Raw genomic sequence first — 25,553 nt, 5'->3', positions numbered from 1 at the left:
GGACGTCCTGGGATGGGTCTGGGGTCGGGGGGGGCAGGTCAAGGAGGTATGGATTCTGGCAGAAACAAGTGTTTGTCCTAAGGACTGGGAGGGTGAGCGCCTACTCTGGGCTGCCGGCTGTGAGGAGGTGGACAGAGGGACCCAAGGCTTCTGCCACCATCCAGGCAGTGCTGGACCCCAGCCTCCTGGGAGGGCAGTGCTCAGCGCCCGCATGCCCCCTCCTCCCAGCGAATCTCTGGAAGAATTGTTGAGTTCTGTCCATGCTTAGCCACGTTCCAATGTGAGTGTCCCTGGGGAGGCCCCTGAGTTCAAGCTGCAGGGTGGGGAGGCACCAAGCTTGCAGAGTGGGGCTCGCGGCTGGGCTGCCTGAGGAGGGGCTGCAGCCCCCAGGACCCCGCAATCCATCCAGCAGAGGCAGTGGTGACCTGGGCCTGCAAAGGTCAGCCTCCTGATGGCTTTTCTATGCGACTTCCCCAGGGGCAGAGCTGGCTGTGAAGTGGGGGGCAGGTGTCAGGCTGGTGGTGAGCAGGCCAGCACCCTTGGGGTGGTGCTGACCGTCTGGTCCGCAGACACCTACTCTTTCCTCTCCTCCAAAAGCTTTGTTGAGGTATAATCCACCCTTTAAAGGTGTAAATTCAGTGACCTTTAGCATATACCGGGTATGTGAGGCCATTTGAGGACATTTCTGCCCTTTTGACCAGAAGCCTGTGTCATCAGCCACCAGGCCTGCATCCCTGTCTCCAGCCCTAGGCATCTGCTACTCAACTTTTGTGCGTGTCGACTCGTGTCCTGGCTTGTCACTCGGCATCACGCAGTCCAGGTTCACCCACGCTGTGGCCTGTGTTGGGACTTCATTGCCGAGTCACGTCCGGGCGTGTGGATGGGCCGCTCCCTGTGTATCCATCCATTAGCAGTGGTCACGGGGTCGTGGCCACCTCCGGCGTCTGTGCACAGGGCCACCATCGGTGGTGGATGATACAGTCCCACAGACACGTTTTTGTGGCTCCGGCACGCAGACCAAGGTGGGAGGTGGGACTCCCAGTCCTGCAGCAGTCATGGGAAGAAGTGCCAGCCCGTCTTCCAGAGCAGGGGTGCCATCCTCGTTCCCACCCCCGTGCTCGTGGACTCAGTGTCCCCAACCCTGCTGACACGTGTGCTCACCTGCCGTGGGCCGGACGTGGCTCTGACTGTTCCCTCGATGACTAGTGACCGCGGGCTTCTCTCATGGGCTCATTGGCCTTTCCACCTTTCCTGCAGACAGGGGTCCATTCAAATCCTCTGCTGATGTTTACGGTGGGTGAGTTGTCTTCCCGTTACTGACTCGTCCTTTACACGTTCTAGACCAGCCCTTTGTCGGATGCAGGACTCCAGTTCTCTCTCCCATCTGTGGGCTCCCTTCCCCTTGCTTCCGTCCCCGGCTCTCTCCTTCTGTCCGTGCAGTGTCTCAACTCCTATTGCTTCGTAGCAAGTTTTGAAATCAGAACCCGAGTCTCCCTACCATGTTCCTCTTCCTCAGGATTGTTCTGATTCTCTGTCTTTGCGATTCCCTCTACATTTACGAATCAGCTTGAGGGCACCTGGGATTCTGATGGGGAGTTTGCTCAATCCCTGGATCAGCCGAGGGAGTGTCACAGGTTTGTCCTGACCCATGAATGTGGGATATTTTCCTAGTTTTTTTAGATCTACTTTTATTTCTCTCAATAATGTTTTGTTGTGTCAAGAGTCTTCAGGAGGCTGTTCTGTGCTTCTTTTGTTCCGTTTATTCCTAAGTATTTTATTCTTTTGGAGAATGTCATAAACAGAATTGTTTCCCCAACTTCATTTTTGGATCGTCCATTGCATGTGTATAAAAATACGATGGATTTTCCTCTGCTGGTCTTGTATCCTGTAGGTCTGTTGAGCACATTCTTCCGTTCTGGTGGTTTACAGTGGATTCCGTAGAATTCTCCATCCGAAAGATCATGTTACCTGCAGACAGAGATAGGTGTGCTTCTTCCTTTCCAATCTGGATGCTGGAGGTCTGTTTGGAAGCTGCGGTAAGAGGAAAGCAGTGTGGGGCCCAGCGAGCCCACAAGCTTCCCTGGGCACCAGACCAGAGCCTTCGACGGACTTGTCTGTGAACGTGAGCTGCCCCGTTGTCCTTGTTGGGAAGCTGTTCTCCAGGCTGACCTGTGGGAGGAATGTGTTCACGGACCTTTCACTTAATGCTGACGGAGACCGAAGCCCAGGTTCACCTAGGAGGGGTGTGACCTCGGAAACCTTACTCAACCCTTGGGACCTGGGTCTCCTTATTTCCAGGGCTGCTGGGAGCACCTGGGTGAGGACACCTGCCAGCGCTGGCCCAGAGCAGGTGCCCAGCGCTCTCTTCGGGACGTTTGTGTTGCTTCCCAAGTCAGGAACCAGCAGGCTGAGAAAACGCATTTCAAGTGCATCCGGACACGTAAGAAGGTCTTCTTCTTCTTCTTCCTTGATCTCCTTTTAATTTTCTCTGACAGAAAATTTAAACATATGCGAAAGTAGGCAGGGGAGGCGAATGAACCTCATGGCCAGTCGTATCCCCTCACCCCTGTTTCTTCCCTTCCCATATTATTCTGAAGCAAATAGCAGACATGGTGCCATTTCATCTGCAAATACTTTACTCTGCTAGAATTTACGGGTAGAATCTAATCGTTGTCAGTGTCTTCACCATTCTTTCTGCCCAGCTCTGTGCTAGTCTCCAGGGATTTCCTAGGAAGGCCCCGACATGAGTCAGCTTTTCATACTTTCTGTTAATGGTCAGTTAGTGCCTCCTCTCACCCAGACTGATGACAAACCATCGATGTCACTACCAGCTCTGCTGTCCAGACGGCCCCAGGGGTGGGGGCAGAGGCCTGCGGTGGTCGACTGTGGAACTACGATGTGGGGGGTGGGTCCGGAGAGCTTGGTGGGGGAGGGCGGTGACGTGAGCTAGCCCTGTGGACCTGGGCCCATGGCAGTGGGTGCCTGGGCGCCCTACCTGCCACTGCCGGGAGGGGCTGTCCCACTGCGGGTCCTGGGCCTCCTCTCTGCCCCCAGACGCAGACCTGCTGGTGTCTCCCCTGCACACCGCCAGGCTCACCATCTGGTCCTTTGTTGGGAGGTTGGGTGTTTTTCCATCATGTGAGTTTGTGAAAATCTGCTGTTCCTTCTTGAGTTGAAGTTGGTGGTTCATGCTTCTTGGGGATGGTTGGTTTCCAGGTCATGCTCATTGGTGCACGAGCTCATGGTACTTTCCTACTATCCCTTTAGTTTCTGTAAAGTTGGTAATAATGTTTCTAGGTTCATTTCTGATTTCAGGTATCTGGTTTTTCTTGCTTGTTCTCTTACTTCAGCTATAGATTTCACATTTCCGAACAACCAACTTCCAGGAACGTTGACTGATCTTATTTTTCTTCCTGAGTCTTCTCTCTGCATTAACCACCATTATTCCCTGTATTTCACTGCCTTCGGGTTTAGTCTGTTCTTTTTCCAGTTCATTTGGGCATCAGGCGGCCAACTGAAGGTCTGTCTGCTTTCTCAGTGCATGTTTACTGTGGTCAGATCCCTCCAGGCTTTGGCTGTGCCCCCAGCCAGGCTCCACTGTGCCTCCGTCTCGTTGCGGTCACCTCTACCTGTATATGGCCTCCCTGCTGACTTCCTCCTTGACCCATTGGTTGTTTCAGAGTGTGATGTTTGGATTTTCCGTCTTTCCACCCATGATTTTCTAGTTCCATCCTTGTGGTTGGGAAGAGGAAGGTACAGATGGTGGGAACATGGTTGGAAGACACACGAACTTCAGCCTGGGGTTGTAGGGGAGGCAGGGTGGGCTGCGTGGGGATGCACGCCATGGTGGGGCCTCGGGGCCTGCAGTGTCCCTGGCAGGAGGCTCCCAGTCACAGCCAGGGGCAGAGGGTACAAAGGGGATGAGGGACACCTGGAGACGAGGGAGCTGGGGATAGGGGACACCTGCTGAGGGATGGCCTAGGAATCCTGCCCCCCTGCTTTGGGGGTTGGGGCTGCCTGTGGGCTCCCTGGTGAGGGCCTGGGGATGTTCTCCTTGGCCCACAGTGTCCCTGACAGCCTGGTCCACGTGATGCTCCTGGGCTGTCTGACTAAGCCCCTCTACCCACACCAGGGGCCACCCTCCACCTGCCCCTTTGGAATAGTGCCCCCTCCACCAGTGCAGATTCTCTCCAGAACCCTGAGGCCTGACCACTATGCCTCTCCCATACCATCTCCAGGTGCCCCCTTCAGACCACCCCTGGCTGCTCCTGGCCCTACACTGGTCATCACTTGCCTGGGTCATTGTCCCCAGGAGCTAACTGCCCCCTCCCACCTGCTCCAGTCCATCCCCGCAGGCAGAGGGCTCCCAAGCTCCAGGGCAGGCCTTCCCAGACCCCTGCCCCCTACCCGAGAGCACCACCTTGCCCAGTCAGATCCCAACCCCCTTGGCAGCCCTGAGTCACTGAATGTGTCTAATGCCCCGGATGAGAGGCCTGACCCCCAAATGACAACCTTCCCAGCAGGTGCCAAGCTCACCCCACTCTTTGCTCTCATTCCTACATTATCAACTTGACTTTATCTATTGGTGTTTGGTTTTTAATCTGCCTTCCCTGTTGCAATGTAAACTCTGTGAGCCCAGGAGATCTGAAGGTGACCTTCCCCTCTTCCCAGAGAAGGGGCCCAGGCAGGGTGCTGAGGCCAGTTACCCCGTCCTTGTGGAACTGACAGCCTCCATGCACAGCCCATCTGTGCAGCCGCCCATGCAGTGTGGAGAGTGATGCTGGCACTGGGTTTTACTTTTCAAGGGTGGTGGGTGAAGGCAGGGCCAGCAGGAAGTCGATGAGAATGTTCAGATGAACAGTTTGGATGAGACCAAAGCAGGGCATGCATGTAGCTCTGGAGAGCCTAGGGCTGGCAGGCAACGGCAAAGAATACAGAGCACATCCTGGGCTTCCTGTGAAGTTCTGGGTGAAATTGGGCAGAGGTGTAATAGGAAGTGTCTTGGCTGTCTGAGACTCCGGCCAGGCCACTGCTGGGGCAGAGCTGGTCGTGTGGCCAGCACGTGGAGCGTGGCATTCTCTGGGGGGGCACTGAGTCAGTGTGTGATGAGCTCGCTGAGGCAGCAGGTCCTGACAGCACTCTGCTTGGACGCACGAGTGAGGTAGGAGGCCGTCAGCGCGTCAGGGGTGGGGTCACTTCTGGCAGCTTCTCAGGCAAGTGGCCAGTGCTTGGTGGATGTCCCAGCTGACAGCTGAGCTGGGGGTGAGTGCACAATGCACAGAACAGGTGGACACTCACCTTCGACAAGGGCCCGGTAGCCAGGTTGGCCACAGACCCCACCGGGCTCTAGGAGAGTGATCGCTGGGGACAGTCCAGGTCCTTGAGGACAGCAGGAGTGGCCCGAGGGATGGTTGGGGATGAGGGAGACAGATGTAGAAGACATAGAAGAGTTCCTGCCACAGGCTGTGAGGCCTGTCTGTGGCCCAGCCTGCCCGGGGCTCGAGAGCGTCACGGGCCAGTGTGAGCATGGCGTCTGGGATCAAGCAGGTGCTCAGGAGGCATCCGCTGGAGGAGTGGGCTCTCCCTCCTTGGATTTGTGTCAGAGAGTTTGCCTCCCTTCCCGAGATCACTAGCTGCTTGGGAGGCCTGGTGCTGGGGCACGGGGCTCCATCCCACACTCTTGAGATTGAGGGTGGCCAGCCCTCCCTGCAGTGGCAATAATGTCATAGCTGTTGGGACTAGGAGGACTCTGGGCTTGAAGGGGGTTCATTCATCTCGAGCCTGTTTCCCTTCAGCCCCTCTGGCCAGGGTTCTGCCCCAGGGGACCTGCTGGCACCCTGGCAGACAGTCTTTCCGTGTGGGCCGTGAGGCTGTCCACAGAAGCAGGGGGCAGTGATGGGGCCTGACTGGCCTCTCCTCCCAGCTGATGCTGAATGAGGTGGTGCAGCCTCGGGCTTTGGGCCAGTAGGAGGGGGCTCGGCATTTCCTCCCCGGGAAGCTAGAGCTGGGCAAGGACCAGCCATGTCCCTCTGGGGGCCTCCCTGGTCAGCCTGGCAGGGGGGTAGCCCCCTGGTGCCATGGACCTCACAGGGCACCAGCTCTTGTCTGGGGGTGCCGGCAGGGCTGTGCTTCCTCCAGTGCACAGAGCAGGGGGGCCAGCGCAGCAGAGTCTGCAGGCTGGAGCTGCTGTACGGAAGAGTTGGTTTTAGAAGTGCCACGGTGAGGCTGGATGATTCTTCTTTCTTGTTTGGATGAACAACAGGCAGGGCTTTCCGCACGGCTCCCCCTGAGGCCTTAGATTCTCTCAGTTAATTCATCATAAAGTGTCAGAAATGTCAGACTGGGGGTAGAGCCGAGGACCTCTATTGGTTTTGCCACATTTGCCCATGGCACTAGAGAGGCAGGTCCAAGGAGGCTCATGCAAGGTGCTCATGCACCTGTCTCCAGATGGGGAACCCGAGGACCCGAGAGTCACTAGTGAGAGACCCCCAAGGACTTAGGCGAAGCCCTGATTTGCAATGTTGGGGGATTATTTCCACTGAGTGCTGGTGGGGCTGGGGTCTAGGATGAGCCAGGGTGCCAGCCCTTCTCTGCTCCTCGTTGTGGTGCTCCCGCCCATCCCTCCCCCTGCAGTGTCAAGCCAGGTAGCATCTCAGCAGCTCCTGGCTTCAGGGAATCAGTGAATAATTCAGGTTTCAAGGATGGGGAGGGAGCAGGCCTGGTGCAACAGCGACCGGTGAGCCTGATGCTGTCAGGAAGTGGCTCCAACACACCGCCCTGAGAGACCTGGGGAATCAGCCGGCTGGCATGAGCACATGTCCAAGGCTAGAGACCTGGAGAGCTGCTCACGAGCATGTGTCCTGACACCACAGCCTGCTGCTCACAAAGGTGCATCGTTCTAAGTGGCTTTATGCAGATCCTGGACCCGGTATGTAAACACACATGATGGGTCCTCCCTGCCTGAGAGGATTATGGACACAAAGCTGTGGCTGTGTTTTTTTTTTTTTTTTTAATAAATTTATTTTTAGTTGGAGTTCACTTTGCCAACATATAGAATAACACCCAGTGCTCATCCCATCAAGTGTCCCCCTCAGTGCCCGTCACCCAGTCACCCCCACCCCCCACCCACCTCCCCTTCCACCACCCCTAGTTCGTGTCCCAGAGTTAGGAGTCTTCATGTTCTGTCTCCCTTTCTGATATTTCCCACTCATTTTTTCTCCTTTCCCCTTTATTCCCTTTCACTATTTTTTATATTCCCCCAATGAATGAGAACATATAATGTTTGTCCTTCTCCGATTGACTTATTTCACTCAGCATAATACCCTCCAGTTCCATCCACGTTGAAGCAAATGGTGAGTATTTGTCGTTTCTAATGGCTGAGGAATATTCCATTGTATACATAGACCACATCTTCTTTATCCATCATCTTTCATGGACACCGAGGCTCCTTCCACAGTTTGGCTACCGTGGACATTGCTGCTAGAAACATCGGGGTGCAGGTGTCCCGGCGTTTCATTGCATCTCTATCTTTGGGGTAAATCCCCAGCAGTGCAATTGCTGGGTCGTAGGGCAGGTCTATTTTTAACTCTTTGAGGAACCTCCACACAGTTTTCCAGAGTGGCTGCAGCAGTTCACATTCCCACCAACAGTGCAAGAGGATTCCCCTTTCTCCACATCCTCTCCAACATTTGTGGTTTCCTGCCTTGTTAGTTTTCCCCATTCTCACTGGTGTGAGGTGGGATCTCATTGAGGTTATGATTTGTATTTCCCTGATGACCAGTGATGCGGAGCATTTTCTCATGTGCGTGTTGGCCACGTCTATGTCTTCCTCTGTGAGATTTCTGTTCATGTCTTTTGTGTGGCTGTGGTTTTGACGGTGTTAATACTTGGGGGATCTCAGGGGTTGACACAGGGGACTTCTTTGTATTATTTTTGCTTCTTTTTTGGTAAATTTAAAATTATTTCACAAAATTTGTTTTAAGGATTTAAAGAAATGGCCAACAAACCTAAGAAAAGGTTCTTAATAGAAATCTAGCTGGAAATACTGTGAGCCTGTTTTGTGCATCAGATGGCAGTGTCTAAACGATTAATAATAGGAAGTATCGTTTGGGTATAAGGACACGGGTGCCAGAGAGCTGGGGTGCAAACTGGTGAAGCCTCTTATGGGACCTTGTGGCTTCTCTGCTGCTAAAATCAGTGACCCAAATGTGTCCCATCTGTGCACTCCTGGGTTTGTCCTGTGGAGATTCCCCCACAGAAACCAGAGCTGTAGGGTGATGGGCACTGGGGGTTATTCTGTATGTTAGTAAATTGAACACCAATAAAAAATAAATTAAAAAAAATAATAAAAATATTACAAGAGTAAAAAAAAAAAAAAGAAACCAGAGCTGTAGACACAATGCATTAGGGTCTTCGCTGCAGAGTTTGTAATAGTGAGAAATTGCAGACCGTTCAATAGTCAGTTTGTTCATGAGCAACGTGTGGAGGAGCCGGCGCCAGAAGCTCCCCGTCTGCCATGTGGACAACCTGCAAGAAGGCAGCCCTCCCAGAAGGGGAGTGTCGGGCAGGGCAGGGGCAGGACAGGCCACGAGCGCCGGGAGCAGGGGCTGTGGGCGGTTTGTCCTGGAGAACAGGTGTCGGGAGCATGTAATGCCCACTCGCTTCTCTGCCCTCTGCCCCAGCTGTTCGCGGCCATCGTGTTCATCAGCTTTGGCGTGGTGGCGGCCTTCTGCTGCGCCATCGTGGACGGCGTGTTTGCAGCTCGGCACATAGTGAGTTCTCCTCATTTTGTTCTCCATCGCTGTCGGGGGTTTAGAAACATCTACAAAAACAAAAGTTCATGTGGCAGGACTCGGCTCATAGACCTTCCTGGTTCCTCTCTCCACTTGTTTGCCAGACGCTGTTTCTACTTCTCTGGCTTTTCCTCATTCCCTGCAAAACTGATTCGGCACATGTGTAGGCCCATGCACAAGCATGCACACGTGTGGGCAGGAATACACATGCACAAGTCACATGTGGACAACTCATGTGTGCACATACAGTGCACTCATGCACTCATGTGCATGCACATGCATACAGGTGCGTACACACACTCATGTGCATGCACACATGTGCACACACTCATAGGCACAGGCATACACAGCGTCCTGTGCATGTACATGCACATACTCTGAGAACACTCACACACATATGTGCACATGTGCACACACGTATATACAGTGCATGCACACATTCTTGGGCACAGACACATGCAACACTCACATGCACACACATGTATGCACACACTCATGAGCATGCGTGTACACAGATGCACTCACACACACTCATGTGCACGCACAAGTGCACACTGACACACTCACACACACAGGCACCAGCATCAGCATCTCAGTTGGAATCCAAATTCAACTTCCTACATGACAGGCAAATGTAAAATCCATTGTCAAATTATGTGGGTTTTTTTTTTAGCCTTTTGTGTGTTTAGAAAAGTTTTGCTGTAGTGTCAGGAAATGGCCCTTGTTTCAAACTGGGCAGATGGAAGCCTGACCTGTCCTTGCCCACGTTTCTCCTGAACCAAGATGCCCGTCATATGCGGCCGCCTCTGACCTTGGAGATTGGACACAAGGGCTGGTGGGGCTGGTGCTGACTCTGCCTCTGCTGTCCGCTTGACCTCCCAGTGTCCTGTCCTACTAAAGGACAGTGAACTGCCAGTCATTCCCTGAGACCCCTCAACAGACCTTCACGGCCTGAGGAGCAATGGGCCAGGAGCCGACGGACTTTGCATTCCCACTGCCCTGCGGCCTTGGAGCTCGCCAACAAGCACATGGCTCCGTGGCAGGGTCGGGTCAGGGCAGACTGGATGCCCCACAGATTCTCATGTCTGAAAGCTAGTCCCCAAGGTGACGGTGAATGAGGCCGTGGCCTCTGGGAGGTCACGAGGTGGAGACTCTGTGAAGGGACCTGAGGGCTCGCTCGCTCCTCATTCTCGAGGCTACGCTGTCCCTGAACCAGGACATGGGTTCCCACCAGACGCCGGATCTGGGGCCCCTGATTGTGGACTTCCGGCTGCCAGACTGTGCGAAACACGTCTGTTGCTCAGTAGCCCTCAATTTATAGCATCTTTGTGGCAGCAGACTGTGTGGACTAAGATATAAATTGGTACCAAGAGTGGGGTGCTGCCTGGGGGTCCTTCCCTGGGGCCAAGCAAAGTCCTTGACGGGGGGTCGGGGTGTGTGGTGGTGGTGACCCCTCCTCTGCTTCTGCATAATGTGGTTTGTGCCTTTGCTGATGGATGCAGGCGAAGGGAGAGCAGGACAGAACCTTCCAGCAGAGCTCCCAGGAGAGCCCTGGCTGCACATTGGGCGGCGCCTGCAGGGCTCACGAGTGGCCCTGGGTGGACCCGGCCAGCAGGTACCTGGAAGGGATAGATGCCAGGGCCCATGGCTGTGCCTCTGCATCTTCATCGTTTGTTAGAACCTTTTAGGAGTTTCTATATACTTTGTCTCAGACTCCTGTGTCTCAGTTTTGGAAAGATCATTCAAACTACAAGTCTCCGGCCAGTATCTGCTGTCCTGGTTCTGGCACTCTGCAGGTTAGAACAGAAAGCATATCCTGAGTCTGATTCCCATCCCAATCTGGTCAGTGATGTCCACCATGTGCTCTGGTGCTGGACGGTCATGCCTGCAGGTCATCCAGCTGGTGGCACAGACCAAGGGCTCCTTGAGCCGGGGCACAGAGGTCTCTGTGCTCAAGATGTGCCACTGGGGTGGGTGTCCCAAGCCCTTCTAAGGAGGATGCACCACATGTGCCCTCAGTGCCACTCTCTGAGAAGCGTCTGGGGGATGGATGTTTGTGGGTGCAGTGTTAGCAGGCTGACCTGGAAGCTGGCAGATGGGGTGTGTGTGTGACCCCATGAGGCCCCGCATGAAGCCTGCTGTGGGGCTGCCAATGACAGTTGGTGGGAACAGCACCACCGGCAACTCCAGGCTGCATGTCTGCTGCACAAACCCATTTCTCTCCCAACAGACACAGAGAATAATGTAATTTCTGATGACAGGAGTCAAAATGCGATTTTTAAAAAAGATTTTATTTATTTATTCACGAGAGACACACAGAGGGAGGCAGAGACACAGGCAGAGGGGAGGAAAAGCAGGCTGCCCGCAGGGAGCCTGATGTGGGACTCGATCCCGGCCGGGACCCTGGGGTCACACCCTGAGCCGCTCAGGTGCTCCAAATACGATTGTTGTGAACATTTTCATTTCCCCCACCAAATTGGGTAGAGCTAGTTCCCAGTGGGCAGAAAAAACAGCTTCTAGTAAGTTAACTCCCTCAGGCTCTGGCCTGTCTGCTCTGTGACAAGCCGGTAGGAAAGAGTCTAGAACAGTTGAGTCACTTTACTTCTCTGGTGGAGGCTCCACCTTGGGCAGATGCAGGTTGTCCGCCCTGGCCTGGCCGGAATTTTGTGCCAACTGGTCACCTGCTCCAGGTAAGCGTCTCCTGGGTTCAGGAGGCCTGTCCACGCAGTGGCATCCTGCTCTAAAAAGAGTCAGTTATGGTTTTCTCTTAGTGTGACCACGGCTCAGGTGTCACGGGCCCAGGGAGGCCGGGGTGCCTCTTCCGCTCAGGCCCGAGGGCGCCAGGAGGGGTGGTTGTAGGTGATGCCGTGGAGAAGTGTCCCTCAGGGGCGGACGGCGGAGCATGCCCGGGGCAGGGGCGGCCAGGCTCTGCTGGCGCGGGGCTTGGAGCAGGGCCTGGGTGGGGGCGCCCTGAGCCAGGCACCATCCTGAAGGCCTCCGCGTCAATGTGGATGGCTTCTCAGGTAAATACGCCTCTTCTCAAGCCACGTGTTCTTTTCCTTCTAAATGCACACGGAGCGTATTTTGAGACGACGTGATATTCCCGCCCCACGGCCTGAGTGCCCCTGAGTGCCCCTCTGCATTCAGGCGGCTCAGCTCCCTCCGGCCAGGAAGGACAGGCGGTTTGTAGGGGTGGTCACCCGGTCCTGTGACCCCACCTGCCGGCGGCAGGCCCGTATCAAGCCAGGGAGTACGGACCCGAGCCACAGCCCGGTGACGATCCTCCAGGCAAAGTGAGGACTCGGATCACGGGCCTGCCCGTTGACGTGGAAGGGCTGCTCGCTCCACCTGCACGCACCGGTCCAGCTGGTCCGTGCACGACAGACTCAGACGCGGATGCTGACCCGCACGCGCGAGTGAAGCGGCCGTGGAGGGGACCCGCCAGCGTGCGAGGAAGGACGCTTCACGGCGCCGATGGCTGGCGGGCGGCACGTTCCCGCCTGAGGCCAAGCGCCGGAGACGCTGTGACCTCCTGCTTGTTCTGTGAGGGAGGCGCCCGAGCCTAGGGAAGGGGAGGGAAGGGAAGGGTCAGATCAAGGGAGTCCCCCTTCCCGGGCAGACCCCGTTCTTTCCGTTGAAACAAGCACCATAGGCTGTCCGCCCGGGCAGAAGCTTCACGGACCAGGCCTTTCCGCCCATTAACCGCAGGGCCACTACCGCGATGGGGCTGTGGTGTCCGAGGTCGGGCACCTGCTGGGCCCATGTCCTGCGTGCTGCGGCCCAGGAGCTTGAGGGGCTGGGTGCACAGGGGCCTGGTCCAGCGTCCGCCTGCCCGGGCCCGACCGACAGCCCCTCTCTGCCCTTCTCTGAGGCTCCCCTGTGTCCTGCGTGGACTCCAGCTCCTCACAGGTTCACACAGCACTGGCTGATGATCTTCAGCGAATCTGGGTTTGCTTGTAATCGATTCTTTCCAATTTTCTGTAGGTTTGAAATTATTTCCAAACAAAAGGTTTAAAAATTGCCAGGACCGAGTGCATAGCTTCACCCTCCTGGGTCAGGGGCTTGGCTCGGCTCCTGGGTGCTGCGTCTCCAGAGGGCTCAGGCTGCCTGGACGCCAAGGGGTCGCGCCTGTGGAGCCCGCCACCCTGCCCACTCCCCATCCCCACACCTTTCTTTATTCCTTGGTCTGGTTTTCTGTTTCCCTCCAGCTGCACATGGACGTGGCACAGGGCGTGTGCATCAGGGAAGATGTGGGCATGGGTCTGAAGAAGCAGGGTCTCTGGGTTAAAACGTGCAGCCTGACTGGGGGGCAGGGGTGATTGCCCCACAGACGATAAAATCAATTCATCAAGGCTCTTTCCTACAAACTTGCAACCGGCTTTTAGCACTTCCCCAAATTATGACTTTAAGGTGCCAATGACTGGGGGACAAGGTGTGGGAGGACACCAGAATGTGGAAAAACTTGCCCCCAGATGCAGGATCCCGGTGCTGGACGTGGCATCTGCTGGTGGCCTCTGGACCCCTGGGCCTGCGGGGTGGACCCCGTCATGGGCTGTGGCTCCTCAACATTGCATCCAGCTGGCCTGAGAAGCACTTAGGAGCTGTGACGGTGTGTCTGGGCCTTGGGGACCCAGCCAGTGCCCACTGGGCATCAGCGCCCCTCCTGGTCAGGCCCACTCTGGCACTGCAGCCTTGCATGTGGTGTGGCTTGCATGCTCCGCTCCAGGCCCAGGTCTCCCTGCTGCCGGCAGCACTCACTCTGGCTTCTGAGCAGAGACCCGAGGGTGGGGCCAGGTGGGCAGCCTTGGGAACACTGGCTTTGGAGGGAAAGCCCGGCCCTGCCTTGTGCATGGGTGTTGCCAGCCTCATCGCCCACCCAGCACATATTGGAGAGAAATTTCCTTCAAATCTGCTTGTTTCCCAAGTCGGGGACCCCAGGCAGCGCCATGGGAGTGAAAGGGTAGCTGTGCTCTCCCTCAGCCCCCATCTCCTTTCTAAGACCAGTGGGATCTGCTGAAGCCATTTGTCCTTGCAGGCAGGGCATGAATGTCACCAGCTGCTACGCCAGGCTTCCCCCTTCCAAGCTGGCTGGAAGACCCGTGAAGTGGAACATCAGTGCCCAGGGTCCGGAAGGTCAGCGCTGGCACATTTGTTGGCAGCTAACGACCTATTTCTACCCAGCAGGACCTTCGGGCAGATTGTCTGGGCTGCGAGACAAGCGGTTCTGGTTTATGACGGGAGACACAGGAAATAATGGGCTCAGGGTGGACTTGCCCACCCTCAGGGTGGGCAGAACAGTCACCGGATGCTGTCATCACAGGTGCCCCTGGCGCCTGCCATCCACTGGGACACTGAGAGGAGCTTTTGGAACAAGCCTGTGTGGGGATGACAGCCCAGGGGGGCAGCCCACTTGGTGGTTGGGCTGCTCACACCACACTGGTGAGGGGCACAGTGTCCCCGTCCTCCTGGCGGCCCCACATCTTCTGTTCACAGCTGCTCAGCAGGTCCTGCCCTGACACACGTGCAATGGGCCAGGGGCACCCTAGGCCTGTGGCCATGTGGCCTCTGCCACAACTACTTAGTTCAGCTGTCGAAGCACAGAAGCAACCACAGATGTGGACAAATGAGCATGGTTTTGTGCCCATAAAACTTTATTTACAAAATCAGGTGGTGGGCTGGACATGGCCCGAGGGTATAGTGGGCTGACCCCTGCAGGAGACAACGGGGTTTTAACTGAGTTTTAGTGACTTAGAGTCTGATATTAATATGCATGGCGTCTTAATGTTGATTTATGTGGAAGAGTTAGGAAGTAAGATTTGTCAACAGTCTTTCTGCATGCCCGTGGCCCATTTTCTTAGGCCCGGTGACCCGGACTCGGGGCTCTCTCCAGCCCAGCAGAGGTGAGGGTTATCCCCAGAGAAACGTAGTCTCGGTGTCGTCATACATTCGAAAACTAAGGCTGTGTGGTCGGTGGGACTAAAATAGGTCCCAGTTTTATTTAATTCAAACTAAGATTTATTTCCTCCTGATTGGACACTGAAGATTTAGACAGAAAAGGAAACTACGCCACCGGAGCTTCTGTGTTAGGAAGATAGTTTGCTGAAACGTGCAGGTTGTCCACGGAGTTTTCGTGTCTGACTTAAGGTGGTGCCCGGAGTGGACTGTCCTCTGAGCTGCCGTGGCTGCAGATCTGCGTCGCCAGAACACTTGGGGGGGGGCTGGCCATTGGGAGGTGATCAGGGTCAGATGGGGTCATGGGGATGGGGGGCCCTGTGGTGGGATTAGCGTCTGGACAGAGACCAAGCCCGCCGTCTGCCATGTGAAGACGAGGCAGGAAGAGGCTGCTCCCTGGTCTGCGGCTGCCACCAGGGCTGTGGGAGCAAGCGTCTATTCATCAGGCCGCCCGTCCGTGGCATGAGTCACGGTGGCCCAGCTGACCAAAGTGGAAACGGTGCTGAGGCTGGGCGCGGCTGGTGCTCGAGTGGGGCTGGACTCGGATGGGGACAGGGTGACCTGTGCATCTGGACGCCTCTAGCAAGACTGCGATGTACAGTCAGAAAGGGTGTTTCCATATGGATATTGGTGTGAGGAAGGGCGCCGATGCAGCAGGGTGGGACCCAAGTCACCGGATGCTGTCATCACAGGTGCCCCTGGCGCCTGCCATCCACTGGGACACTGAGAGGAGCTTTTGGAACAAGCCTGTGTGGGGATGACAGCCCAGGAGGAGGGGCAGGGCAGAATCAGCGGCATCCTGTGAGGGCTCAGCGGTGGTCACCACGGGGCCTTGGCCACACCAGCCTGCCAGCCCCCATCCTGGCACAGCCCTGTGGTCCGTCCTGCACCCCACACCCCTTTCCTGGCTCTGCTGTCTGTCTCCTGCAGGAAGGTGGACCCACGGGGCTGCCCAGCTCTGCGTCCCGGGCTGTATCCCAAAGGGGCTGTCGCTGGTGGTAACCTATGTTCTTTTTGGGTCAGAGGTGGGGGTGTTCTGAGAAATAGGACTAACGGAGAAATAAATACAGTTATGGGACCCTATACCCTTGTGTACCTTATAAATAATACAGGTTCGCAGCATGCTACAGCTCCTGGGTGTCAGTTATTGTGTGTCCCCTAGGGGCAGGGACTATGTCTAACCTGGGCACCTTCTTCGTATGGCATGACATCTTCTCCATGAATACGGGGGACAGATTTGTGGATGGAAAATTGGATAGGGCCATAGATGGATGTATGTTGAGTGGTTGGTGGGTGCATGGCTGGAGGGAGGGAGGGAAGGATGGATGGAGGGAGGAAAGGATGGAGGGATGGATGGAGGGAAGGATGGAGGGAGGGATGGAGGGAGGGATGGATGGATAGAGGGATGGATGGAAGGATATAGAGATGGTGAATGACTGGATGATCAGGTGGAGGGGTGGCTGGGTAAATGAATTAATGACGGGTCTTTTTTTTCTCCCTTCCTGGTACAAAACTTGTTTTGTTTTAGGGATAGAGGCAGGAGCTGACAGGTCTCCTAGGTCACAGCAGTAGGTCAGGCAACGGCCTCCTTTCTGCTGCTTCTGTAGGTAGAGGGAGGAGGGATGTGTCAGCCCAGCCTGCAGGGTGGGTGCCACTTGGGGTGGGCCTCCTGTCCTCAGTGGTCCGGCCACCCACGAGGAGTGGCAGGGTCTCCTGCTCTGCGTCCTGCACCTGGCGGATGCCCACAGGCTTTGAGCCTGCAGGTGGGTCTGGAATCGCTCCTGACTTGGGGTCAAAGCCACTCCATCCCACGTGTGTGTCCTTGTGCCTAGGAGCCCAGGCCCCTCACTGCGGGAAGATGCCAGTTTTTCGCCAGCGAGGTGGGCTACGTGCACGACACCTACCAGACGGAGGTACACAGGGCCTGGGGTGCGTGGGCTTCCTTCTGTTGATCCGGCCCAGGGCTGACTAGCCCACCATGTGGCAGCTGGAGTGGCTTCTGGGGACACACAGCAGTCTTGCGGGTCGCCTGTCGGGTTGTAGGTGGCCACTTGCAGCGGGTGGCGCACAGGCATGGGGCCCCTCTGGCAGACTGGCCCAGTTCTGCACAAACCTGTCAGTTCGACTAAACTCGTCCTCCCAACTGTGCACATGTGCAGGAGGAGCTGTATCTGGAGCAGACACTGCGGATCACCCCCACATGTCTTTGGGTGCTTCTGAAGCCTCAGGGGTGGAGGTTCCCTGCTGCCCTTCCAAGGGGGAGGCAGCTTTCTCCAAAGGCTGCCCCCAGCCTCCTGGCCTTTTACCTGGGGTGAGGGGCTGGAGAGCTCTCCGGCCAGAGGCTGTCACAGGTCCTCCCTGTACACCCCCACCCATCCACAGACACTTCTCCTGTCTGCCCTCCTTCCGGCTCCCCCGATGGATCGTTTGCTGGTGGCCACCTGTCGACTTCTGCTCCTGGGGTCACAGAGGAGCACAGATAACTTCCTGAACCCCATCTGTCAGGCCTTCTGAGGATAGGGCCACATGACCCTGGGGTTGCCCTGGCTCGCCCCTCGTTCCCAAACCTCTTTCTCTTGGAACGAGCCCAGGAGCTTGAGCAAATCCTGATGCTGCCCTCCCCTGCCCCCCAGCTTGTGGCTTCACTAGACTCAGGATCTGAAATGCTCCCTGGAGGTTCTGGGCCTGCGCTGCCTGCACAGCTCTAGACCAGGCCCAGCGGCTTTCCCTTATAAAGAGTCAGTGATTTTTCAGGGTCTACAGACCAGAGGGTCTCTGTTCCCATTCTCGTCCCCGGCTCCCTGGTGCAAGAACGGCCACAGGAACAGAGGAGCATGGCCACACAGAGCTTTGCCTGCATGACAGGCAGCGGGGCCAGGCTGGGCTCCAGGCCTCTTACTGGCCAACCAGCTCTAAGCCGCCGTCCCCTGGGCTTGCACACTCCCCCGGGGCCAGGGAGCCATGGGTGGCCCCCGTTCCCTTGCCCCTCTGCCCCCTGAGCTTGCAGCCCTGCCCTTCCCAGGACCCCAGGCATGGCCCTGCTGATCTGGACATTGCCCTTATGTGCTCCAGGTACTTGCCCATGCCAGAACACCCCACAGCCTGCAACCACAGGACCCTGAGGGGGGTCACGAGTCTAGTGGTTTTGGAAGTGTGGCCAAGAGGGCCGGGGCCAGAGGGACACTATGAGTACCCCGTGGCCTGGCTGCTCCTTCACCTGCCCCTGGACCGGCAGAGCTTGCCCCCTGCCCTTCACTTGGCACGTCGTCCATCCTATCTCAGGAGTCTCTTGTCCTCCCCAGAGGTCACTGCTGCCCCTCGGAAGTTGGAGCGGTCCTGCGCCACTAACTCCCAAACACAGGCAGCATTGCTCATGTCACACTGGGGGAAGGAGGAAGGTCATGTTTCTGCTCCAATCTTGCTTTTTTAACATCAAAAGTCTCCCAGCCATTTATAGGGTGATTCTGGCAGGGGCCTGAGGGCAGGATACATGTTCTTATGCCGGGCGGTCTCCAGTCTCGGCCACACCGGGTTGCCGGGTGCGGCCTATGTGTGAGCAGGAGGAGTTCTCGCTGATGGAGTACCCCCCTCTCCTGGAGCCGTCCCCCGTTCCCTCCTGGAGCTGCCCCCTGTCCCCTCCTGGAGCTGCCCCCCATCCCTCTCCTGGAGCCGTCCCCCGTCCCCTCCTGGAGCTGCCCCCCATCCCTTCCTGGAGCTGTCCCCCCCTCCCCTCCTGGAGCTGTACCAACCCCCTGTCCCCTCCTGGAGCTGTCCCCCACTTCCCTCCTGGAGCTGTACCAACACCGCCCCCCCCGCCCCCTCCTGGAGCTGCCCCCTGTCCTCTCCTGGAGCTGTCCCCCCCCCCCCTGGAGCTGTCCCCCACTTCCCTCCTGGAGCTGTACCAACACCGCCCCCCCCCCGTCCCCTCCTGGAGCTGTCCCCCCCGCTCCCCCCGCCTCCTGGAGCTGTCCATATGTCCCCTCCTGGTGCATCCCTGCCTACATGCTCAGTGCCTGGGACCCTCACCCTCTCCTTGTCCACCAAATGATGGCTGTCTTGGCCAAGCCTCATCCTCTGAGTGTCCAGCTGGGGGACCCTACCAGCCCGCAGCCCACTGCCCCTGGGGTGGGTGGACAGAGGAAGGCGAGGAGACAGGGCCCAGGAGGAGGGGCTGCCTGGCTCCCAGGAAGGCAGCCCTGTCCCCTCTGGGGTGAGGAATGGCCGGCGCCTGACAAGGTCTCTCTGCTCAAGGTCACCTGTCACTCCTCGAATGGCCAGTGCCAGCTGAAGGTGAGGAGCAGCACGTGCTACTGCTGTGACCTCTACAACTGCCAGAGGTGAGTGGTGGGGAGGGGCCTGACCACATGGCCGCCATCCATGCTCCTGACCCTCTGGGCCCTGGCTCTGCACCCACACAGTCCCCTTCAGTCCTCAGATGTCCATGGGAGGAAGGGGTGTTGAGTCCATTTCATGGATGAGAAACCGAGGCACAGCAAGGTGCTGAGGTATGGGGAGGGCCACAGCCTCCCGCCCCTTGGTTGTGGCTCTGTCAGAACCTGGGCCTCTGGACGGTATGTATGTGCCCCAGGCCTCTCCGTGTTCCTTCCTGGTCAGCTGGGGCTGGGCTGGGTGGCTGCAGCCGGGGGGGCTCTGAGTTCAGGTCCTGGTGAGAGCGCCGTGCTTGGCCTCCCCTAACCTGCGCTGTGAACAGCGGAGGGCAGTCTTCTCTGCGTGGGCTGCGAGAGCCTGCCCAGGCTGCTGGAAAGCTCACGGCGTGTGGGGGCCTCCCCAGGACGGGCCCTGGGGTTCTTGGTGCTCAGACTCACCTGCACAGAGCCTCAGGCATCCATCCTTAATGCGGCAGGGCTTCTACAATAGCCCTGGGCCCCGTGTCACGTTACTAGCTGGATCACCTACGCTAGAGCTAGCAGGGACTTCCATGTTTGCTCTTGGGTCCCCTCCCCAGAATTGTTGGAAACCCCAGGGCTCTAAGCAGAAACCCCATTATCCCCAAAGAGGGTTCTGTCCCATTTCCAAGCCAAAATGGGAGAAACAGCAGATGTGTGGACCCCTGCAGGCCCGTGGGGGGGCAGGACAGACCCCCGCAGGGGCTCACCCTCCTATATTCCCTGCACGGCAGCAGGTGGAGAGAGCCCAGCCACGAGTCCTGCTGGCTCTGAGGGTGACCCAGTCAGGGCTCCATCATCCTTCTGCCGGGACCTGGGTTTGGGGAGTGGGCTCGGGTGGTCCTGCCCGCTCACAGGCCTGGGTTTGTTCCCTGGAAGGAATTCCAGAAGCCCTGGGAGACAGCCTTGCCACTGTGACCTCAGGGTGCGTCTGGGCTGGTTCACGAAGGGGGTCCCCCTGACCCTCCCTTGTCCGGATTCAGACCACTGGGCTCTGTGCCCTGCCCTGCTTGTGGGCCACCTCCTCGCCAGTGTGGGTGACACTTGCTACCCTCGGGCAGCACTGAACACCCTCCTGCCTATTATGAGTTCGTGGGTGTGCATCGCTGCCAGGACGTGCTGCACCTGTACCGGCTGCTCTGGGCCTCGGCACTGCTGAATGTCCTGGGTGTGCTCCTAGGCATCGTCACAGCAGCAGTTCTGGGCGCCTTCAAGGACATGGTGAGTAGGACCCACTGGAGATGGATCGGGGCTTGAGGTGGACAGGGTGGGCCTCCTTATCCTCACTTGCAAGTGGGGAAACAGAGGCTCACATGAGCTCCCAGCCACGTTAGGGTCACAGCAAGCCTTTACCACCTGGTCCCGGGAGCCGGTCCTCAGTAGCATGTGGTGCACGAAGCCACTCGAGGAGTGGGAGACGTGATGGGACCCAAGCCCAGGCTGTTCACCCCACCCTGTCACGCCCTGCTGCCCACGGAAGCCCAGAGCCCCGTGTTACGGATCCAGGGCTTGGGTCTGTGTGTGCCCGAGCTAGGGGTGACCTGGAGATGCCTCCGACCATGGACGAGAGCTTTGGGGCTGGTGCTCTGGCCGAGGCGGCTCCAGCTGACCCCCCTCCCCCTCCTGCCCCGGGGGCACCCTCAGCCCGGTTCTCTGCTCGGAAGCAGCTTGTCCTCGGGACAGGGCTGCGCGGGACCTCTGGTCCCCTCTTTTCCCTGAGACAGGCTTGTACCCAGCTGGACCTCTTGGGCACAGCCCCTCCTGACCCTGGCTGTCCTTGGCTGGCGAGGCCCCACCTCAGGCCATGGACTCCAGAGAGCACAAGCTGGGACCGGCTAGTGTGGACACATGGACCCCATGCCCCACAGGCCCCACGCTGCCTGAGTGCGCTGCAGACTGGTCACAGCTCATGTTTAGGAGCTGAGCCTGCAGCCTCCTGAGATATAACTCGTCTCACGCTGTCTGGACCGAGTCATGGAGGGAGACCCCCCCAGCAGTCCCCCTCCCCCCACCGCCCACCTCCCCCACTGGCTGGTGCACAGCCTTTCCAAGCTCTGGGGCACAAGGGGTCTCTAAGCTCATATGAGACAAGCCTCCTCCTCCTGGACTAATGTCACTGTGGCAGGACTGGGATCAGGATGCTGACGGGCACAGGCCGCGGGGAGCTCCTGTGGACCTGAGGCAAGGCTTTGCCAAAGCAGCTAGTTCAAAGCTTCCACTCTTGGCACATCTTCTGAGACAGGAGGAGCGTAGGTTGTAGGTTCATGGGCTTCGACCTCCGCCGCTCTATGAGCCTGGGTGAAGGCATGGCCAGTGGCCGCCCAGGTGCTCTGGAACAGGTTCTGGCGTTCATCAGAGTCCACAATAGAATTGTTAGAAGGTTCTTTAAATTTTACACCTACTGAGTAGATAGTCTTGTAACTTTGATGGGTTTTATAATTTAAAAATTATCTTAAGGAATGAAGGCATTTCATTAGTCATCAGAAGAGGCTTGCTCCAAGGCAGGCACCTGCCAGGTAGAGATGCCCTGTAACATGGCTCCCCTGGAGAGGAACAACCAGGGCTGTTTTTTTTTTTCTCATTTTAGGGTTTATTTATTTATTTTAGAAAGAGAGAGAGCATGTGCATGTGGGGAGGGGCGGAGGGAGAGGGGGAAGCAGGGAGTCCGATGCAGGACTCGATCCCACGACCCTGAAATCTAGAGTTGGCCTCTTCACCGACTGAGCCCCCCAGGTGCCCTGGAGCTAGTGGTTGTCTTGCTTTTTCAAATAAAACACCAAAGAAATCCTGGCCTAGCCTGGTACGTGGGTGTGTCCCTGAGACAAATAGAAAAATGCAAAAGTAAGCCCTGCTTTTAGGTGTTCTGATCTGATCCAGGAGTGTTGTCTCCCTTGCAGGTGTCACAGGAGGGTAGCAGGAGGATTGGGCTCCGCGGCTGGTGGCCTGATGCCCAGGGTGGGTGGCCTTGGGAGGGCCGGTTGACACACATCTGTTCTGCTGGCAGGTCCCTCTGTCCCAGCTGGCCTACGGCCCGTCTGCTCTGCCTCAGATCCTCTACAACCCCGCCCAACAGATCCTGGCCTACACGGGCTTCTGCCCATCGCCCGCGACCCTCCCCACCTGCTCGTCCTACCCTCTGCCTCTCCAGGTAGGCCTTGTGTTGCCTGGGAGAAGCCAGTGGGCCCACATCACAGGCTGCAGTCGCCCAGGACAGCCCTGGTCAGACGGGACCCAGATGGGGGTCCATGGCCTCCCTTCCCTCAGTTTGTTAAGGGCAGCAGAGCCAGCATGCACTGGCCAGGGATGGGGGCCCTGTGAGGGAGGCATGGCAGACAGCCCGGCCCCTCCAGTGTTTCAGGCTCCTTTGCTGGCCTGGCCCTTGGCATCGTCCAGGCCTTGAGCCTTTTCTGACCCAGGCCCGGACCCTGTGGCAGTTCACTGCAGAGTCCCGGCCGGCCACCCATGGCCTGTGCGCAGTTATCTGGAGACCATGGGAGCTCACCCTCCAGCCATGCATACCCACAGAAGTGGCCACCTCACAGCCAGTAGGACACATGGGCCTGGGGCAGCTGTGGTCGTTCCCAGAGTGGCACCTGCCTTGTCTTCCAGTCCTGTCTCCACACAGCTCCCTTTGTGGCTCTGGGGACCCCACTGGCCAGGCCGGCTGGCTGCCTGGGGTGTCAGTGAGGTGGCTGGGAGCAGGTATAGGGGGTTCTGGAGCCCGGGACATGGGGCGCGGTGTGCTGAGGGGGCTGTTACCTGCAGCCTGCCAACGGAGGGCCCACTGGGTGCGACCTGAGTGGTGTGCCGGCCTCCTGCTGGTGCTGTCTCTACTCACCTGGAAAATGAGGCTAGTGGCTGAGCTGCCTGGGCGTGGGTGATGTCTTTGAATTCCCAGAGGGCACCCGACACAGCCGTCCACCCAGAGTCAAGCCCCACTCTGGTCTCCACAGGGCTGTGCCAAGGGACGCTTCCTCCTTCCCAAGAAGCGTCTGCCAGGCAGTAGCCAGCAGGTGCTGAGTGGGCACTGGGCCCTGGTCCCATGGGGACCGCAGGGTGCTCGGTCCTGATTCCACGGGCATGAAGCCCCTTCAAGCACCGTGTCCCCAAGAGGGTGAGGCCTCGCTTGAGGGTATGTTACCCTCCTCTGTGATGTGGGGGAACAATGGTCCCAAGGCTGAAGAAAGGAGAGGTTTGTCTACCACCCCTGTAGCGCTCACCCGAGGGCAGGTTCATCCCCATGCCACTGGGCACAGCTGTCCCCGCCATCCTGGGGGCCACACACGACAGCCTCAACTGCCCTGGAGTGCTGCTATGTCTGGGCGTGCCCCTCAGTCCCCACCACCGTGAGGACCACATTGCCTTGACCGTGTGCCCTGAGGGCTCCACTCTGCTTCTCATGCCTTCAATTTGCCAAGCCCAGAGTGTGAGACCCACAGCCGTGGGGAGGCTGGATCCCTGGCTGGTGGGCTGCCTTCGGGGACAAACCCCAGTGCAGAAACGTGGACCTGAGTGCAGGCTGGATTGGCTCGCTTGTCACCCATCCACGCCAGGCGGCAGGGGGAGTTGTGCCCTCCAAGCTCTGGTGTGTGCTGTAGGGGCTCCTACTCCTTTTGGACGCCTCCCATGAACTTGCCTGTGATGGTGGACCTGCATGAGCCCAAGTGCAGCCCTGACTCGCTGGGCACCCGCTGGTCCTTGGAGGCCGGCAGCTGCTGGGGGCTCTTCTGGGTCTGGGTCCTGACCTCAGAGCCCTGGGTGGGTGTCACGATGCGTCTCCTCATAGGACATGGGGCGAGGGGGTGGCCTTCCATGTGCCGGCCATGGTGCTGGCTAGTGAATGTGGCGTATCCCATCCTCAGCCACTGTCCGGGCTTGTCCTGACAAGATCTCCCTTTGTCCCCCGGGGGAGGCCTGGGCGCTCCCTGTGCCTCGTCAGCTTTATCACCAGCATGTGCAGGAGCATCAGTACATTCACACCAATGACCAGGTCTCAGGGAGATGACCGACTGGGGTGCTCCATGTGTGTCCTGGCAATGGAAGGGGAACCGATGCTCTGTTTCCATGACCACAGAGAGGGAATAGGAGTGTCTGAGGTCATTAGCAGCAAAGGATCCCCCCCACATAATAGCAGGGGCCAGACAGCAGGTGCAGCTGTTTGGAGCCATTCATTGAAAGAAAGACCTTCAAGGGAACTACCCTTCCTGCTTCTAGTGGTCACCTGGCCAGGACACACGGGAGGGCTTGGCATCATGACATGTGTGAACAAAAATGGGTTAGCTGCATCTTACACCAAATTGTGTCTTGTCTGCTTTCCTAACAGGGCTGCCAGGGTGGGCAAAGCTGTCCTGCCAGAGATTGTCCTCATGATTCACAGCAGTTTTTTAATGGTCTGTGGTGGTTCAGTCCAGGGTTCATGGTGGTTTAGTGTGTGGTCTTGCAGCTGCTCATTTCCAGCGGAGAGCTAGTGGACACATGCACTGTAAAGGCTGGGAGCTCCTAGCAGACCAGAGAGAATGTTCTCTAGAAGTTTGATTTCTCCCCTGTGGTCAGAGAGGAGAGAGAGAGGTGGGCAGAGGCCCGGCCATTGGATTCTGAAGCCCATGCTGCTGACTTTGAGGGGGCAGTATTCTTGGGTTCAGCTACGGCTTGTGAGGACATTATTCTTTCAGAATGCTAAATCCCTGGGGCCCCTGGGTCATTGGTGGGGAAGGGTCCAGAAGGAGCCGCAGAGGTCAGATGGGCTGGCCTCTTGGGGGCCCTGGACACCTGGCAGGTGGAGGTAAGAGGGACCAGAACACCATCAGGAGATCAGAGCTCTCAAACACCCTGTGTATTTCATAGAGGGGACTGTTTGCTTTATTTATTTAAATACTGGTTTGAAGTAGGCATTTCTAACTATTAGAAGTTAAGGGAAAAAATTTAAAAGGTTTGCTGGCAGGTTGAGAAAAACTGGAAATTTTATTGACTTAAACTATGTGCCATACTCAACATTTTTCTTCTCAGACTCACTTTTACTTGAGTCTATGTGTGTTAGCCAGGGTTCCCCAGGGAAAATAGGACCTGCAGGATGTGTGCGCATATATAGGTGATACAGATATTGCTACAGAGAGACAGAGACAGAGGCAGAGAGACAGAGATAGAGACAGAGACAGAGAAACAGAGGCAGAGAGATAGAGAAAGAGACAGAGACAGAGATAGATGGAGACAGAGGCAGAGAGACAGAGAAGGACAGGAGGACAGACCGAGCCCAGAGCCTGCAGGATGGGGTAGACATAGGCTACAGAGCAGGGAAGAACGGGTCTTGCAGGCACGGGCAGGCAGTCCAGAGGCGGAGTCCCTCTTCCCTGGGAACTCAGTCTTATCCTCTCAAGGCCTTGAACTGATGGCCTGATTAAAAGTC

General features: G+C 57.3%; 1 protein-coding gene across 3 annotated transcripts in view; it reads left to right on the top strand.

Annotated features, from left to right (window-relative positions):
* Window positions 1-25,553, top strand: part of TMEM255B (transmembrane protein 255B) — a 34,191-nt gene that overhangs the window by 7,088 nt on the left and 1,550 nt on the right. For 2 of the 3 annotated variants that reach the window (XM_077854853.1, XM_077854854.1), the window contains 4 exons: window positions 16,577-16,657; window positions 18,996-19,081; window positions 20,212-20,371; window positions 22,155-22,298. In XM_077854853.1, coding sequence (XP_077710979.1) covers window positions 16,577-16,657; window positions 18,996-19,081; window positions 20,212-20,371; window positions 22,155-22,298 — 471 coding nt within the window. Of the gene's footprint in view, window positions 1-8,681; window positions 8,772-16,576; window positions 16,658-18,995; window positions 19,082-20,211; window positions 20,372-22,154; window positions 22,299-25,553 lie in introns of all 3 variants that reach the window. The other variant, XM_077854851.1, reaches the window with a different exon arrangement.

This window comes from Canis aureus, chromosome 17 (assembly GCF_053574225.1).
Source record: "Canis aureus isolate CA01 chromosome 17, VMU_Caureus_v.1.0, whole genome shotgun sequence".
NCBI classification, from domain to species: domain Eukaryota; kingdom Metazoa; phylum Chordata; class Mammalia; order Carnivora; family Canidae; genus Canis; species Canis aureus.
The sequence above is the reverse complement of the archived record's forward strand: the minus strand, read 5'-3'. Positions and strand labels throughout refer to the sequence as shown.